The sequence below is a fragment of the Hemitrygon akajei genome, chromosome 8, assembly GCF_048418815.1.
Source record: "Hemitrygon akajei chromosome 8, sHemAka1.3, whole genome shotgun sequence".
NCBI classification, from domain to species: Eukaryota; Metazoa; Chordata; class Chondrichthyes; order Myliobatiformes; family Dasyatidae; genus Hemitrygon; species Hemitrygon akajei.
In genome coordinates, this window is record NC_133131.1 from 72,508,829 (window position 1) to 72,525,321 (window position 16,493).

The window sequence follows — 16,493 nt, forward strand, 5'->3', positions numbered from 1 at the left end:
GACCTCTCTCATTAATACCGTGTTTTTGCCCACAGAACTGCCGCTCACTGGATGGTTTTGGTTTTTTTTACACTATTCTCTGTAATCTCTCAAGATAGTTGGTGTGAAAATCCCAGGAGATAAGCCGTTTCTGAGATACTCAAACCACCCCATCAGGCACCAACAATCATTCCGCAGTCAAAGACACTTAGATCACATTTCTTTCCCTTTCTGTTTGGTCTGAACCTCTTGATCATGTCTGCGTGCTTATGTACATTGACTTGCTGCCAATATACGTTACCATATGCTACCTCGAGATTCATTTACTTGTAGGCATTTACATAAAAAATAAAGAAATACAACAAAATTTATGAAAAGCTATACAATTGTCCCTTGATTAGACTAGAGTTAAATTGGGGACTGCCGTGTGGCACAGCTTAAAGGGCCAGAAGGCCCTGTTCCATGCTATATCTCTGAATTAAATATATACTAAAGACAATCAATGTGCAAAAATAAATTAAAAAACAGTGAGAACATTGTTTTGGCTCAGTAGGATAGAACGGCTTCTGGAAGTCAAAGGTGAAAAGGCACTAAGATTCTTTGAATTCACTCGAATAATAATATTGTGGCACCTTTAATGATTAACATTAAAGTTTTCCAAAAATCCACATAGAGAATGAAAGGAATCTTCTCTACAAAGAGTTAACCTGTGTCTTTCCTTTTTCAATCCATTCTTAGGACATGAGGTGCCACGGTAGCGTAACGGTTAGTGTGATGTTCAGAATGTTAGAGTTCAATCACAGAGTTCTCTGTAAGGACTTTTTGTATGTCCGCCACGTGAAATGCATTGGTTTTCTCTGAGTGCTCCAATTTCTTCCCACAGTCCAAGATGTATCAGTTAGTAGGTTAATAGGTCATTGTAAATTGTCCTGTGATTAGGTTAGGGTTAAATTGGGTTTGTTGGAGGTTGCCTGGCAGCACTGCTCGAAAGACCAAAAGAGTCTATTCCGCACTCTTATGGCTAAGTGAAAATAAATAACAAAACTTCTATTTATTGCCCATTCCTAGTTGTATGAGAAAATTGAGGGAGCTTTCTTCTTAAACTGTGAAAGTTTGTTTGGTAGGTCCAGCTTACAACCATGGATGGCTACAAAGTTCAAAGTAAATTTATTATCAAAGTACGTATGTGTCACCATATTCTACTGTTGGATTCTGATGTTTTCTTTCCAGGTTTCTTTTGGAAGTCAGGAAGATACTTAAAAACTTTGTGCTTTGTGATCGTTTTATTAAGCACTAATAGAACAAGGAGAATTGGAAATGGGGAATAGTGAAAATTTAGCAGGTACAAACAAAGAACAGAAAAAGAATAAAGGTGGTGGGGCAACATGTTTTGCCTTTCTTGTACTTCATAGATAAGAAACATTCCATTCAAATATGTGGATAAGAGTTAACCAATCAGATAGCCCCCATTCAAATAATGTGATACCAAGAAACTTCCAGAAAGACAGAGAACTGTAACCACTAGGGAACACACTGGACAATTGCATATACATATTGAGACCACTAGGAAATATATTAAACAGTTACATGTATATAGGTAGTTGCACTATACAAATACAAACAGGAAATTAATAACAATTATACACACGAGCAACACTACCCTGAGATTCTTTTTCTTGTGAGCATTCACAGTGGAACAAAGAAACGCAACAGAATCAATTAAAAACCATACATAAACAAAGACTGACAATGTGCAAAAGGAATACAAGCTGCCAAATACAAAAGAAATTATAAAGAAGCAACTAAAAAATATTGCAATCATGAGTTGTAGAGTCCATGAAAGTGAGCGTAGGTTCTGGAATCAGTTCAGAGTGGAGATGAGTGAAGTTGTCCACACTGGTTCAGGAGCCTTGTGGTTGAGGGGTAATAATTGTTCCTGAACCAGGTGGGCCAGGAATTAAAACAGTTATTGCCCTTCAACCAGGCCAGCAGGCAGAATGCACCTCAGTGGAAAGGGGACACTTACCCTTGTATGAAGGGGGGGTTGCATAAACAGAGGACGGGGTTCCAGTGCTATTGAGAAGGGTTCAGTCTTGCCTGGTGGAAAGGAGTGAATTGGAAATGAATCTCAGGTTTGTATATGCCGACATATATGTATGTTGGTTATAAATTTGCTTTGAACTTGGGAGGATAGAATCAGAGAAGAAACGGGAAAAAGGAGGTGGCGGATAGAAGAAACGAGGAAAAGAGAACAGGAAGGCAGATGCTGGGAATGCTTGAGGAACTCAGCAGGTCAGGCAGCATCTGTAGAGGGGAATAGTGAGTCGACATTTCAGGCTGAGAGCCTTAAGGGTGCACAATCACATAGGGGATTGCTTGACACTATTACAGCTCAGGGCATTGGAGTTTATTTCCAGCGTCCCCTCTAAGACAGTTTGTATGTCTTCCCAAGTGCGTGAAGGTTTCCTCCCACAGTCTAAAGACATACTGATCATTAGGCTAATTGGTCGTTGTAAATTGTTCTGTGATTAGGCTAGGGTTAAACCAGTGCGTTGCTGGGTGATGCTGCTTGAGGGGCTGGAAGGGCCTGTTCAGCACTGTATCTCTAAGTACATAATTCTGAGTCCTGATGAAGGGTCTTGGTCTGAAATGGCAGTTGTCTGTTTCTATCCGCGGATGCTGAGTTCCTCCAGCATTTCGCGTGTGTTGCTCTAGAAAAGCAATAGTATAGGCAATGGTAAATGATGTATCTCATTAAGAAGCAGAACATACATGTGTCAACAAATACAAAGTTCAAACTAAATGATCAAACTACATTTATGTAGCATTCACAGTAAATGTAGGAAATACAATAGAATCAATGAATGACCTCATCTACAGGATGGACAAACAACAGATGTGCATAAGACAACAATCTATGCAAATACAAAAATAAAAAAAGGATAATGTTAACAAAAAATAAATAAGTAATAAATACCAACAACATGAGTTCAGTAATGGGGTGAGTGGTGCTGAGAGAAGTTATCCCCTCTGGTTCAAGAGCCTAATGGTTGAGGGGTAATAACTGTTACTGAACCTGGTGGTGTGAGTCCTGAGGTTCCTGTACCACCTTCCTGATGCCAGAAGCGAGAAGGATGGTAGGGGTCTCTGATAATGGATGCTGCTTTCCTGTGACAGCGCTCTGTGTAGATGTGCTCAATGTTGGGGAGGGATGAACAGCGATGAAGTAAAATAAAAGGCAGTTTATCTGAATGCCCACAGATTAAATGAGTCAATGATGTAATTGAAAATAAGTGGGTACATTCTGATTGCATTTATGGGGACTTGGGTATTCAGGAGTATTTATTTAAAAAGGGTAGCTGGAGGGGAACTGCTTCCTCTTTGCTATGTTCTATGATACCATACCTTCACAATCTGACTCTAAGTACCTTAAGGGTAACTAGCATGGGCAATAAAGAAAATAATTACATTTAACAACCTAAAAAATTAGCTCCACCATGGATGGTCCCAAGACTGGCAGCGAAAGGAGGAGAGTTGGGCATGGGCCTAACAACCCCATCAAATTAAAAATTAAGAGCTACAGAAATGCCAACAGAAGCTCCAAAGACATCTTCACTGGGAGATGAAGGGTCTTCAAAGATGGGTCGCACTTAGGGACCACTTCAAAAACTGACCCAGGACAGAGGACGCTGGTGAGCTGCTATCGGTGGCCTATGCCTCAGTAGGACTGACGGGCTAAAAAGAAGAAGACAACTTTTTGAGCAGCAGCTAATCAGTGATCTGAAGTGTGAGAAGACGTAGCTCACCTGGGTTTGCTGACTGAGTACATAAGGTTCGGTTCATGGCTGTTCGGTGTTTTGAGCGACGTCCATTTGGAAATTGGAAGCGTGAGATGATGTAGCTCACCCAGGTTCGCCAGTTTAGTATATAAGACATCACTTTGTGGCAGTTTGGTGTCAGCATTTGGGATTGATTGGCGAGAACAAATTAAAGGGCAAGTGCAAGCGGCCTTTGTTGAAGTGGACAGTGTTAGAGTGGGGATCTTGACGTTTTAGCTCTGAGGCTTCAGCGAGGAGAGGCTTGAGTGAGAGAAGGCATAAAAGCTCTACGTAGATTTTCCCCCCAGTATATCTATTGTTTTCCTTCTTTATATTTGCACAGTTGCAACAGTGGAGCTGTCAGGCAATATCGTTGAATACTGTACTCCTGTTGCAGGTTGTGGAAAGGAAGGGAGACCTTCGGAGTCCTTGATCACTACACCAGAGAGAATTGTATCCAGCAGCAGCTTCTAGCACACTGCGTTACGGAGTTAGAGTTGAAACTGAATGAGCTCCGGATCATTCGGGAGGCTGTGGGGGTGATGGATAGGATGCATAGCGAGGTGGTTACACCTAAGGTTCAGGATACAGGAGACTGGGTGACAGGAAGGGGAAAGTGGTTATGCAGCCAGTCCCCTCAACAACAGGCATACCACTTTGGATGCAGTCGGGGGAGGGGGAGGGATGACCTAGCAGAGGAAAGTCACAGCGGTCAGGTATCTGGCACTGCCTAGCTCTGTGACTCAGACGGGAAGGGGCAAAGAAACGAGATGTGATGATAGAGGATTCGTGAAGGAGAGGAATAGAGAAGAGGTTCTGAGGATGAGAACAGGTTCCCAGATGGTATGGCGCCTCCTGAGTACATAACTGGGACGTAACTAGTCGAGTCCTCAGCATTCTTATGTAGGAGGGTGAGTGCCCAGGGGTTGCAGTCTACCCACGACATAGGTAGAAAGAGAGGTTCTGCAAAGTGAGTTCGGGGAGTGAATTAAAGGGCAGGACCTCCAGGGTTGTGCCTCAGGATTGCTACCCCAAGCACATGCAAGTGAGGCCAGAAATAAGGAGATTGTATAGTTTAACACATGGCTAAGGAGTTGGTGTAGGAGGGAGGGCATCAGATTTTTGGATCATCAGGCTCTCTTCAAGGGAAGGTGGGATCTGTTCAGGTTTCCACCTGAACTGGAGGGGGACTAATATCCTAGCTAGTGCTACATGGGGGTGGGATGGGAGGGTTAAACTAAAGTTGCAGGGGGGTGGGAACTCGAGTGTCAGAACAGATAGTGGAGAATTGTCATGACAGATGTTGTGACACAAGGTGACTGCAGACAAAGTCGGGAATCAAAAGATTGAGCATGGTGGGGCGAATATCCTGAGCTGTGTATGTTTCAATGCTGCGAGAAGTATTGTAGTGAAGGCAGATGAGCTCAGGGCATGGATCAACACATGGAATTATGATATTGTGAGATTTGTGAGACTTGGTTGCAGGAGTGGCAGAACTGACAGCTCAATATTCCAGGGTTCTGTTGTTTTTGACATGACAGCGTGGGAGGGATTAAAGGGGGAGTGGTGGTGGTGTTACCAGTCAGGGAAAATGTAACAGCAGTGCTCAGTCAGGACAGACTGGAGAACTCGTCTAATGAGGCATTATGCATGGAACTGGGGAATAAGAAAAGTATGACCACGTTAATGGAGCAATGGACCACCCAACAGTCTTTGAGGTGTAGAGGAGCAAATTTGTGGAGAAATCGCAGACTGTTGTAAAGAACACAAGGTTTTTATTGTTGGTAATGTTCACTTTCCACATATTGACTGGTGTTCCCATACTGTAAAAGAACTAGATGGGATAGAGAGTGTCAAATGTGTAAAGGAAAGTTTCCTTCATCAGTGTACAGCAGTCTCAATGAGAAAGCATGCTATACTTGATCTGCTGTTAAGGAATGAGACAGGACACGTGACAAGTTTGTGTAGGGGAATGCTTTGCTTCTAGTGATCATAATACCATTAGTTTCAAAGTAAGAAACTAAGGTAAGGTCTGCAGGTTGAGATTCTAAATTGGAGAAAGACCAATTTTGTCGTTATCTGAAATATAACTCGGAGTCCTGCCATGTGCAGAAGTTCGCTGATGACACGGCCATAGTGGGGTGTGTCAGGAATGGACAGGAGGAGGAGTATAGGAAACTGATACAGGACTTTGTGATATGGTGCAACTCAAACTACCTGCGTCTCAATATCACCAAGACCAAGGAGATGGTGGTGGACTTTAGGAGATCTAGGCCTCATATGGAGCCAGTGATCATTAATGGAGAATGTGTGGAGCAGGTTAAGACCTACAAGTATCTGGGAGTACAGTTAGACGAGAAGCTAGACTGGACTGCCAACACAGATGCCTTGTGCAGGAAGGCGCAGAGTCGACTGTACTTCCTAAGAAGGTTGGCGTCATTCAATGTCTGTAGTGAGATGCTGAAGATGTTCTATAGGTCAGTTGTGGAGAGCGCCCTCTTCTTTGTGGTGGCGTGTTGGGGAGGAAGCATTAAGAAGAGGGTCGCCTCACGTCTTAATAAGCTGGTAAGGAAGGCGGGCTCTGTCGTGGGCAAAGTACTGGAGGGTTTAACATCGGTAGCTGAGCGAAGGGCGCTGAGTAGGCTATGGTCAATTATGGATAACTCTGAACATCCTCTACATAGCACCATCCAGAGACAGAGAAGCAGTTTCAGCGACAGGTTACTATCGATGCAATGCTCCTCAGACAGGATGAAGAGGTCAATACTCCCCAATGCCATTAGGCTTTACAATTCTACCGCCAGGACTTAAGAACTTTTTAAAAGCTATTATTAATGCTTTTTGAGATAGTGACTTAGATGCATATCATATTTTTTACTGAGTTAAGTATTGTATGTAATTAGTTTTGCTACAACAAGTGTATGGGACATTGGAAAAAAATGTTGAATTTCCCCATGGGGATGAATAAAGTATCTATCTATCTATCTATCTATCTAATCTGGCAAGTGTGGATTAGGACAGGCTTTTTTTTCTGGAAATCGGGTACTCAGTAAGTGGGATGCCTTCAAAAGTAAAATTTTGAGAGTACAATGTTTGTATGTGACTGTCAGAATAAAAGGCACCAGATTTAGGGCACTTTGGTTTTCAAGACATATTGAGGACCTGGTTAAGGGAAAAAAGGAGGCACATAGCAGATATAGGCAGGTAGGAACAAATGAGGTACTTGAATATAATAAATGCCATACGAACACTTAAGACCGAAATCAGGAGGGCTAAAAGAAGGGATGAGGTTGCTCTAACAGACAAGGTGAAGGAGAATCCTAAGGGAGTAAAAAAATTGCAAGGGACAAAATTGGTCCTCTGGAAGATCACAATGGTAATCTATGCATGGAGCCAAAGAGATGGGGGGGGGGAGGGATCTTAAATGGATTTTTTGCATCTCTGTTAACTATTGATCAGCTGTTTAAGAAAGGTACTAAAAATAAACCAACAAATTGAAGGCTGCTGAGCCTGACATCAGTCATGGGAAAGTTATTGGAAAGTATTGTAAGGGACCAGATATGAGTACTTGGATAGGCATTATCTGATTAGGGATAGTCAGCATAGCTTGTGCATGGTAGGTTGTGTCTAACCAGTTCTAGAGTAATTTTGAGCAAGTTACCAGGAAAGTTGATGGATGTTGTCTACATGGACTTTAGCAAGGCATTTGACAAGGTCCCGCATGGGAGGCTGGTCAAGCAAGTTCAGCTGCTTGCCAGTCAAGATGAGGTAGCAAATTGGATTAGACGTTGGCATTGAGGGAGAAGCCAGAGAGTGGTAGCCTCTCCGATTGGCGGCCTGTGACTAGTGGAGTGCCACAAGGATCAGTGCTGTTGTTTGTCATCCGCATCAATGATCTGGATGAGCAAATTTGTGCATGACATCAAGACAAGGGGCGTAGTGGACAGCGGGGAAGACAACCAGATATTGCAGTTGGATCTGTAGCAGCTGGAAAAATGGACTGAAAAATGGCAGGTGGATTTTAATGCAAACAGGTGCGTGGCGATGCACTTCGGTAGGACAAATCAGGGTAGGTCTTAAACAGTCAACAGTAGGGCACTGAGGAGTGCAGTAGGCCAAAGAAATATAGGAATAAAGATCCATAATTCATTGAAAGTGGCATCAGAGGTAGACAGCATCATAAAGAAAGCTTTTAGCACATTGGCCTTCATAAATCAGAGTTGAGTACAAGAAATGGGATGTTATGTTGAAGTTGAATCAGACATTGATTAGGCCTAACTTGGAGTATCGTGTGCCGTTTTGGTCAGCTACCTATAGGAAAGATGTAAGCAAGGTTGGAAGAGTGCAGAGAAAATTTACAAGGATGTTGCTGAGACTGGAGGACCTGAGTTATAAGGAATGATTGAGTAGGTTAGGACTTTATTCCTTAGAAGGTAGGAGAATGAGAGATTTGATAGAACTATACAAAATTATGAGTGGTTATAGTTAGGGTAAACGCAAGCAGGCTTTTTTCACTGAGGTTGGGTGACTGTAACTAGAGGTCATGGGTTAAGGGTGAAAGATGAAAAGTTTAAAGTGAACATGAAGGGAGAATTCTTCACTCAGAGGGTTGTGAGAGTGTGGAATGAGCTGCCAGCACAAGTGGTAGATGCAGGTTTGTTTTCAACATTTAAGAAATTTGGATATGTACTGGAATGGGAGGGGTATGGAGGACTACAGTCTGGGTGCAGGTCGGTGGGAGTGGGCAGTTTAAATGGTTCAGCATGAACTAGATGGGCTGAATGGCCTGTTTCTGCACTGTGCTTGTCTATGACTGACTCTAACCTAAAAGAATTGCAGTTGTGTGTTACGTGCTCTGCACTAGAACTACCCTTTTGAGTCCTTGGTGATGGTGAGTGGATGCATTTTTGAAAGCTGCCCTTCACCTGAGGATATTTCGCAAAACAGCTGGGGATTGGATGTATTTATTTTTAAAACTGTTCTGTAATTGCAGTAGTGTATTCAACACAGAAGGTTCACTGATGCTGGAATTAATGCTTTTTCACACAGAATAAACCCTCTATCCCTGGTGGAAATTATTCTGCGTGTGGTTCAACAGATGAATGGTATGTTTCCACACTCCGTTTCAGTTCATCCATTTAGCCTGTTGGTTTATATTTTGCAAAAGCAATCCTACGTGTATTTGAGATTTTTAAATATATGGGCTATACTGGAATTTGAGTTAGTTTTATTATCACTGACATACCTCGTGAAATTTGTTGTTTTGCATTTTGTAGCTGCGGTACCATGTAGTAGATAAATATGCTACAAATACAGTAAAAAGATAGCAAAAATATCTGAGGTTGTATACATGGGTTCACGGATCATCAGAAATCTGATGCTAGAGGGGAAGAAGCAGTTGAGTTTCTCTCTTCAGGCTCCTGTCCTTCCTCAAAGTCAAAGTACGTTTATTATCAAAGTATGTGCACTATATACAACCACCTGTTCCTGAATGTGGTGGTGTGGACCTGAGAACTGCCATGAGTTTCTTTTGGTCAGCTTTTGTTGGCGTAGGAGGATACTGGGGTTTGAGGAAGGGTGTATTGGGGGGGGGGGGCAGGTGGTGACATGGCCAGCATCTTGATTCTGGGTAAGTGCTCATTGCAATACATATTGAGTCATAGCATAGTAACATCAAATGGTTTATGTCAAGCTGATGTTCCTATGGGAAAATTAAAACATTGAATTGCCTAATTTCTGTCCAGTTTCCTGATGTTTTGTTCTTTTCTCAGATGCACAAATGGCACTGTCTCTCCTGGAAAAAACTTGGGAGAAGGTAAACTACAAGAGACAGCCTTATATCCTCAGCATTTTAATGTCCAGTTCAACTGCACATAAAACTTACCTGTACCTCTAGAGTATTTGGAACCAAATAATACTTTTACAGCAACACACGTAAAATGCTGGAGGAGCCCAGCAGGTCAGGGAGCATCTGTGGAGGGCAATAAACAGTTGACATTTTGTGCCAAGACCCTCCTTCAGGACTGGAAAGGAAAGGGACAGAAGCTAGAATACAAAGCTGGGGGGAGGAGGACAAGCTAGTAGGTGATAGGTGAGGAGGAATGTGGGTGGTTGGTGGAGAGGAGATGAAATGAGAATCTGGGAGGTGATAGGTGGAAAAGGTAAAGGGGTGAAGAATAAGGAATCTGACAGGAGAGAACAGTAGACCATTGGAGAAAGGGAACTAGAGGGAGAAGAGAAGGCATAAGGGGGAGCCAGAATGGGTAATGGAAAAAGTGGGGAAGAGAGAATATTTTTATAGCTTTGAGTGCAATTTTCAGGAATGAGGACCCATTTGATCTGACAAGATGCCTGGAATCAGATTTGCTTTGAGATTGGTTGTTCAGGGTGTTAATGAGGTTTCTCTGGCTTGGCAGTGTAGCAGTTCCACATTTTGGTCTGTCAGATTCTGATGTTTTTAATCTAAAGTTCTTTTGGAAGTTGGGCATGAGGTACATAACTGGTTACTTCATGATCGTTTTATTAAATGTAGTGGAACAAATAACATTGGAAAGTGGACAGTGATAGAGGTATGTAAATGAAAAGGAGCAAAAAGATGATGGTGCCATCATGTGGTCAGCTCTTTATAGATAAGAAAAATTCCACTCAGATTTACAGATAAGAGTCAGCCACTCAGATAGCTCCTATTCAAATAATGCAGCACCAGAGACGCTTCCAGAGCTTTCCAGAGTCATGCAAATGTAACCACTAGGGGACACACTGAACCAATGCATATACATACTGTGGCCACTTGGAAACATACTAACATGTATATAAGTAGTCATATAAAATACAAGTAGGCAATTAATTGTTAAACTGCAAAGAAAATAACAATTTAACAGGTTTGGTTTCAGTTGTACCAGGAGAAGTTCCAGTTGGACGTGGGCTTTTTTTTGGTGAGCTCAGAGTATTGTGCAAGTTTTCACCAGAATAGGGAGCAAGGTGGTTGGGGTATGTAAAACTTGATGCATTTCCATTGGAACATGCAGCAAGTCCTGTTTGTACATAGAACAGTACAAGCCCTAGGGCCCACAATGTTGTATTGACCCTTTCAACTACTCTAAGATCAGCCTAAGCTTTCCCTCCATTTTTCTTTCATCCACGTGCCTATCTAAGAGTCTTTTAAATATCTCTAGTGAATCAGCCTCTACCACCTCCCCTGACAGTGTATACCATGCTCCCACTTATGTCTGACACACACTTTCTTCCAGTTACAGTTAAGACCCCTTGTATTAGCCATGTCCAAATTTGGCTAAAGAAGTCTCTGGCTGTCCACTCAATCCTCTATCAAGTCACCTCTTATTCTCCTTCCTTTCAAAGAGAAAAGCCCTGGCTCACTCAACCTATTTTCATAAGACGTGCTCTCTAATCCAGTCAGCATTCTGGTAAATCTTTGTAACCTCTCTGGTATTTCGCATCCCTATGAGGTAACCAGACTTGAACACAGTTCTCCAAGTGTAGTCTAAACAGGGCTTTATAGAGCTGTAGCATTGTCTTACAGCTCTTGAACTCAGTCCCCCAACTAATGAAGGCCAACACACCATATGCCTTATTAACCACGCTATCATCTTGCTCTGCAGCTTTGCAGCTTTGACGTGGACCCCAAGATCCCTCTGTTCCTCCACGTTGCTGAGAGTCCTTTTACTAACCCTGTGCTCTGCCCTCAAGTTCAACATTCCAAAGTGAATTGCTTCACACTTTCCCAGATTGAACTCTTTTTGAAAATGGTTCAGTAGAGATTAGGAGTGATTCTCGTTGGAAAGAATTCCGTAGGGATCAGGACTAATTTGTGTTTTGAGTGCTGCTTGGCGTGATTCAGCAGTAGTTTAAGTTTGGACCCAGTCTCACAAAGACTAGATGTTTTATTTGGGTATGGTTCTGTGGGAGCATGCGGTATTTCCCTAAGACCAAAATACGTAGAGTGGAATTAGGTTGTTTAGCTCATTGAGTCCGTTCTGCCAATTCGTCACAGCTGATTCATTATCCCTCAGCCCCATTCTACTGCTTTCTCCCCGTAGCCTTACTAATCAAGAACCTACCAACCTTAGTTTTAAATATACTCAACAACTTGGCCTCCACAGCCATTCATGGCAATGATTTCCACAGATTCACCACCCTCTGGCTCAAGAAATTCCTTCTCATCTCTGTTCTAAATTGACATCCTTGTATTCCGAGGCTGTGCCCTCTGATCCTAGAATCTCACAATATGGGAAACATCCTCTCCACGCTCACTCTATCTAGACCTTTTAATACTTGATAAGTTTCAATGAGATCTTTGCCCCCCACCCCCCACCATTCTAAACTCCAGCAAGTACAGGCCCAGAGCCTTCAGAACTTCTCATATTATTAACCCTTTCATTCCTGGGAATATTCTCGTGAACCTCCTCTGGATGATCCCCAATGCCAGCACATCTTTTCTTAGATAAGGGGCCCAAAACTGCTCACAATGCTCTAACTACGATCTGATCAATGCCTTATAAAACCTCCGCATTACATACTTTGCTGTTATATTCTAGTTCTGTTAAAAGGAATGCTAACATTGCATTTGCCTCCCTTACCACCGACTCAACCTGCAAGTTACTCCTTAGGGAATCCTGAAGAATACATGTTTTTTTTTTGTTTTAGGTAAAGATATAGTGGGGTTGGTTAAGATAGGGGTTAGGGACAGTTTTTTTCAGGGTTTTGGACGATTTGGATTTGTGTAATGTTTTGGAGGAAGGAACAGGTCCAGTGTGGAAGGTTTCTCTGGTAGCTTGGGTATAATTCATGGAGCAGAATAGTATAGTTCAGATATAGTGTAACAGGGATGAGTGACCTTTACATCTAGGAAGACACGGTAGTGTAGCAGTTAGCGCAGTTGCTCACTCCCAACCACCACTACTTGTGATTTCCTGCTAGCCACCTTATGTACAGAAATCCCTGTGCCTAGCATCACTTTATGGTCATAAAATAAATCTTTGTATATAAGCAATTTTATGTATTTATACTTATTGTTTTTTTTATCTTGTGATATTTTTGTGTGCTGCATTGGGTCCAGAGTAACAATTTTTTTGTTCTCCATACACTTGTATACAGGAAATGACATAAAACAATCTTCCAGCTTTACAGCACCAACGATCACTGATCAGAGCTTGATTCCCGTCTCTGTTTGTACATTCACCCCGTGACTGTGGGTTTCTTCCGGGTGCCCCGGTTTCCTCCCACATCCCAAACAGATTCGGGTCAGAGTTAGTAAGTTGTGGGCATGCTACGTTGGCACCGGAAGCACGGTGACACTTGTGGGCTGCCTCCAGCACAATCATCGGCAGCTTATCTAGGAGAAGGAAAACTCTGATCTCAAACCTCTGCTGCATTGAGGCTATACCCACTCATGGGGAAGGCTTTGGGAGTAAGTCCCATGGAGCTGGAGTCCCTAAAGCAGTCCTATGTTGACTTCTACACTGACTGGCAACTCCTGCAAAGCCACTGGCGCCAAACTATATCAGTCTCCGCCGTTCCTTTGAACTCATCAGCCGCGTGGAAAAAGGGAGCCTGCTTCACGGGCAATAGCTTGCTCTCCACATTGTACTGCCCGGCTTGCGTTTCACGCAGACAGCTGGGAAAAACATCTATGGTCGATACTGACCAACCAATATATGGCCTTGATGATGACGCGAGGTGTGGACAATGTTCAGGTATGGCTTCATGGTTTATGGGTGTGGGCATGTGTGTATTTGTGTGTGTGTGTGGTGATCCCACATGTTGGACTGATTTCATAAGGAGCATGAGGAATGGGTCAGGTCTGGATACTGATATGGTTGGGGGGGGATTTTTTTTTTCATTTAGAGATACAGCATGGCAACAGGTCCTTGCGGCCCAACGAGCCTGTGTAGCCCAATTACACCCATGTGACCAGTTAACCTGCAAACCAGTACATGTTGGAGGAAACCTGCGTGGTCATTAGGAGAACGTGGAAAGCTCCTGCAGGCAGCGGCAGAGTTGAACTCTGCTCACTGGCACTCTGGTAGTGTTTCTCTGCCAAACGTGTTCAAGAGGGAGCTGCGCTATTTGAGAATAACCTTTGCTATACCACAGAGAACAAGCCGCAGCTGCGAAAGGAGAGGTTGAATAAGCAAAAGACCCACCACTTACACTATGTTCAAAGTTCAAATTTATTACCAAAGTAGGAATACAATATACAACCTTAAGATTCGTCGTCTTGCAGGCGCGGAACACAAAGAATGAAATTGAATCCATGAAAAACCACACGCAACAAAGACCGCAACACATCCGGTGTGCTAAAGGGGACCGATCGCAAAAATCATGGGTGATGCTATTACAGCTCAGAGCATTGGAGTTCAGTTCCAGCATCATCTGTAAGGCTTGCTGTGGAATACCTTGGGTTTCTCTTGATGCTTCAGCTTCTCCCCCGGTCCGTAGGTTGATTGGTCATTGTAAATTGTCCCATGGTTAGGCTAGGGTTAAATTGGGGTCAAAGAGCCGGAGGGGCAGTTCTGAGCTGTAACTCAATAAATAAATAATAAACAAGTAACATATAGAACATGAACTGCAGTGTCCCCAAAAGTGAGGCCACAGCTACACTGAGGAGAGTGAACCTAGTGGTACGGGACCCAAGACTCTTGCACCTTTTGCCCAATGCTACTAGTGAGAAGAGAGGAAGACCAGTCAAACACAGGCAGATGGTGCCGAACTCCTGTTTGTTTTCCACTCCCAGCCTCGATGATTTTAATCCTGCTGGATATTTAAATTTGCATGGAGTAATGGAGCCAACCGTCCTTCCGCTGTCAGACGACACAGCATCCACTCGCAGTGATGGCCCCTCCGTACGTACCAGCATTCTTGAGAGTCTCGTTCGCCGAGTCTCCCAGAAGAACATTGCCAGTTTGTTCAGATTGTTCAAAAGTACGCCCCTTCAAGGGAAATTACAGGCTGCAGACTGCAGTGATCTCCATTCAGATGTATATCTAGTAGAGTGTCTAGTAGTCTTTGTGAGCTGAGCACAAAAGGTCTTGGAGCTTGGATCTTGGGTTAGCCACCTGACGTCCCACCAGTAGACAACCACATCATACTCAACTCAAGTGATCACACTACTTCTGGTCATAAATACAAGAGTTTTTGCAGATGCTGGAAATCCAGAGTAGCACATGGCCTCTTCTGCCATGATGAAGCCACTCTCAGGCTGGAAGAGCAACACCTCATATTCTGTCTGGATAACCTCCAACCTAACGGCATAAACATCAATTTCTTTAACTTTTGGTAGTTTCTCCCCTCCCCCTTGCTACTGCTTCTATTCCCCATTCTGGCACCTCCACTTTCCTCTTCTCCTTTGTCTTCAGCCTTTTCCAACCAGCTTCTCACTTCATGCCCCCTCTCCCCCGTCCACCCACCTTCCCCTCACCTATCACCTCCGAGCCTCTCACTTCATCTCCCCACCTCCACTCACCTGGCTTCACCTATCACCTTTCAAGCTTGTACTCCTCCTCCCTCCTCCCCACCACCTTGTTCTGGATTTGTCCCACTCCCTTTTCAGACCTGATGAAGGGTCTCAGCCTGAAGCTTCGACTGTTTATTCCTCTCCAATGATACTTCTGAGTCCCTCCAGCATTTGTTGCTCTGCTGGTAGCATTTTGCTAACTGTTACGCTAGTGTGCCACCTAGAGAGCAGTGGGCACCTGGAACACACTGCCAGCGTGATGGTGGAAGCGGAATGATCTGTTTAAGAGTAACTTTGACAGATATACAGACAAGAAGGGAAAAGACCAGTATGGATACTGTCAGGCAGATAGGGTTAGTTTTATTCAGCATCATGGTTGGTTTAGATATTGTGGCTGAACGGTCCTGTTCCTCTGCCACATTGCTCTATATTCAAGATTGTTTAATGTCATTTCCTGTACACAACTGTAAGGCACACAAAATAATTCTTACTCTGGATCAACGCAGCACAAAAAAAAAACAGGAGTTTGAAAAAACTACAGCACTAACGATAAAGAATACAACAATAAAAAAATTGCATTTAATATGAATACACAGATAGCTTATGTATATAGATTGATTGCATGTCCACAAAGTGGTGCTAGGCACAGGAGCTCTGTATGCAGGGTGACTGAGAGGAAATGATAAAGTAGTGGTGGTGGATGGGTGGGTTAGTAGGTGAAGGTGTTGATCAGCCTTGCTGCTTGGGAACAGTAACTGTTTTCGAGTCTGATGGTCCTGGCATGGATGTTATGTCTTCCCTGATGGGAGTGGGACAAGCAGTCCATGAGCAGGGTGGTTAGGATCTTTCATGATCCTACTGACGTTTGTCGGGTTCCTTTCTCTATATATGTCCTTGATGGCGGCTATGTTAGTGTCGGTGATGCACTGCGCAGTTTTGACTATCTGTTGTAGAGCCTTCTGTCCAGCACAGTGCAGTTTCCACACCATGCAGTGATGCAGCTTGTCAGGATGCTCTCTACTCCACATCTGTAGAAGGTTAAGAGTATGGACATGCAAAGTTCAGCTCGCTTCAGCCTCCTCAGAAAGTAGAGACATTGGTGAGCTTTCCTGACTCTAGGATGTGTTCTGGGACCGTGAGAGGTTGTGTGTGATGTGTACTCCCAGGAGTATGAAACTACAGCACAAAAAAAAACAGAAGCTAAAATACTATAATTTTTAAAA

The 16,493-nt window shown here is 43.4% G+C and overlaps 1 protein-coding gene across 3 annotated transcripts in view; it reads left to right on the plus strand.

Annotated features, from left to right (window-relative positions):
• The window catches only part of LOC140731982 (26S proteasome non-ATPase regulatory subunit 13-like), a 243,651-nt gene that overhangs the window by 48,533 nt on the left and 178,625 nt on the right, over positions 1–16,493 (plus strand). For all 3 annotated transcript variants that reach the window (XM_073054034.1, XM_073054033.1, XM_073054032.1), the window contains exons 4-5: positions 8,847–8,902; positions 9,569–9,612. In XM_073054034.1, coding sequence (XP_072910135.1) covers positions 8,847–8,902; positions 9,569–9,612 — 100 coding nt within the window. The remainder of the gene's footprint in view (positions 1–8,846; positions 8,903–9,568; positions 9,613–16,493) is intronic.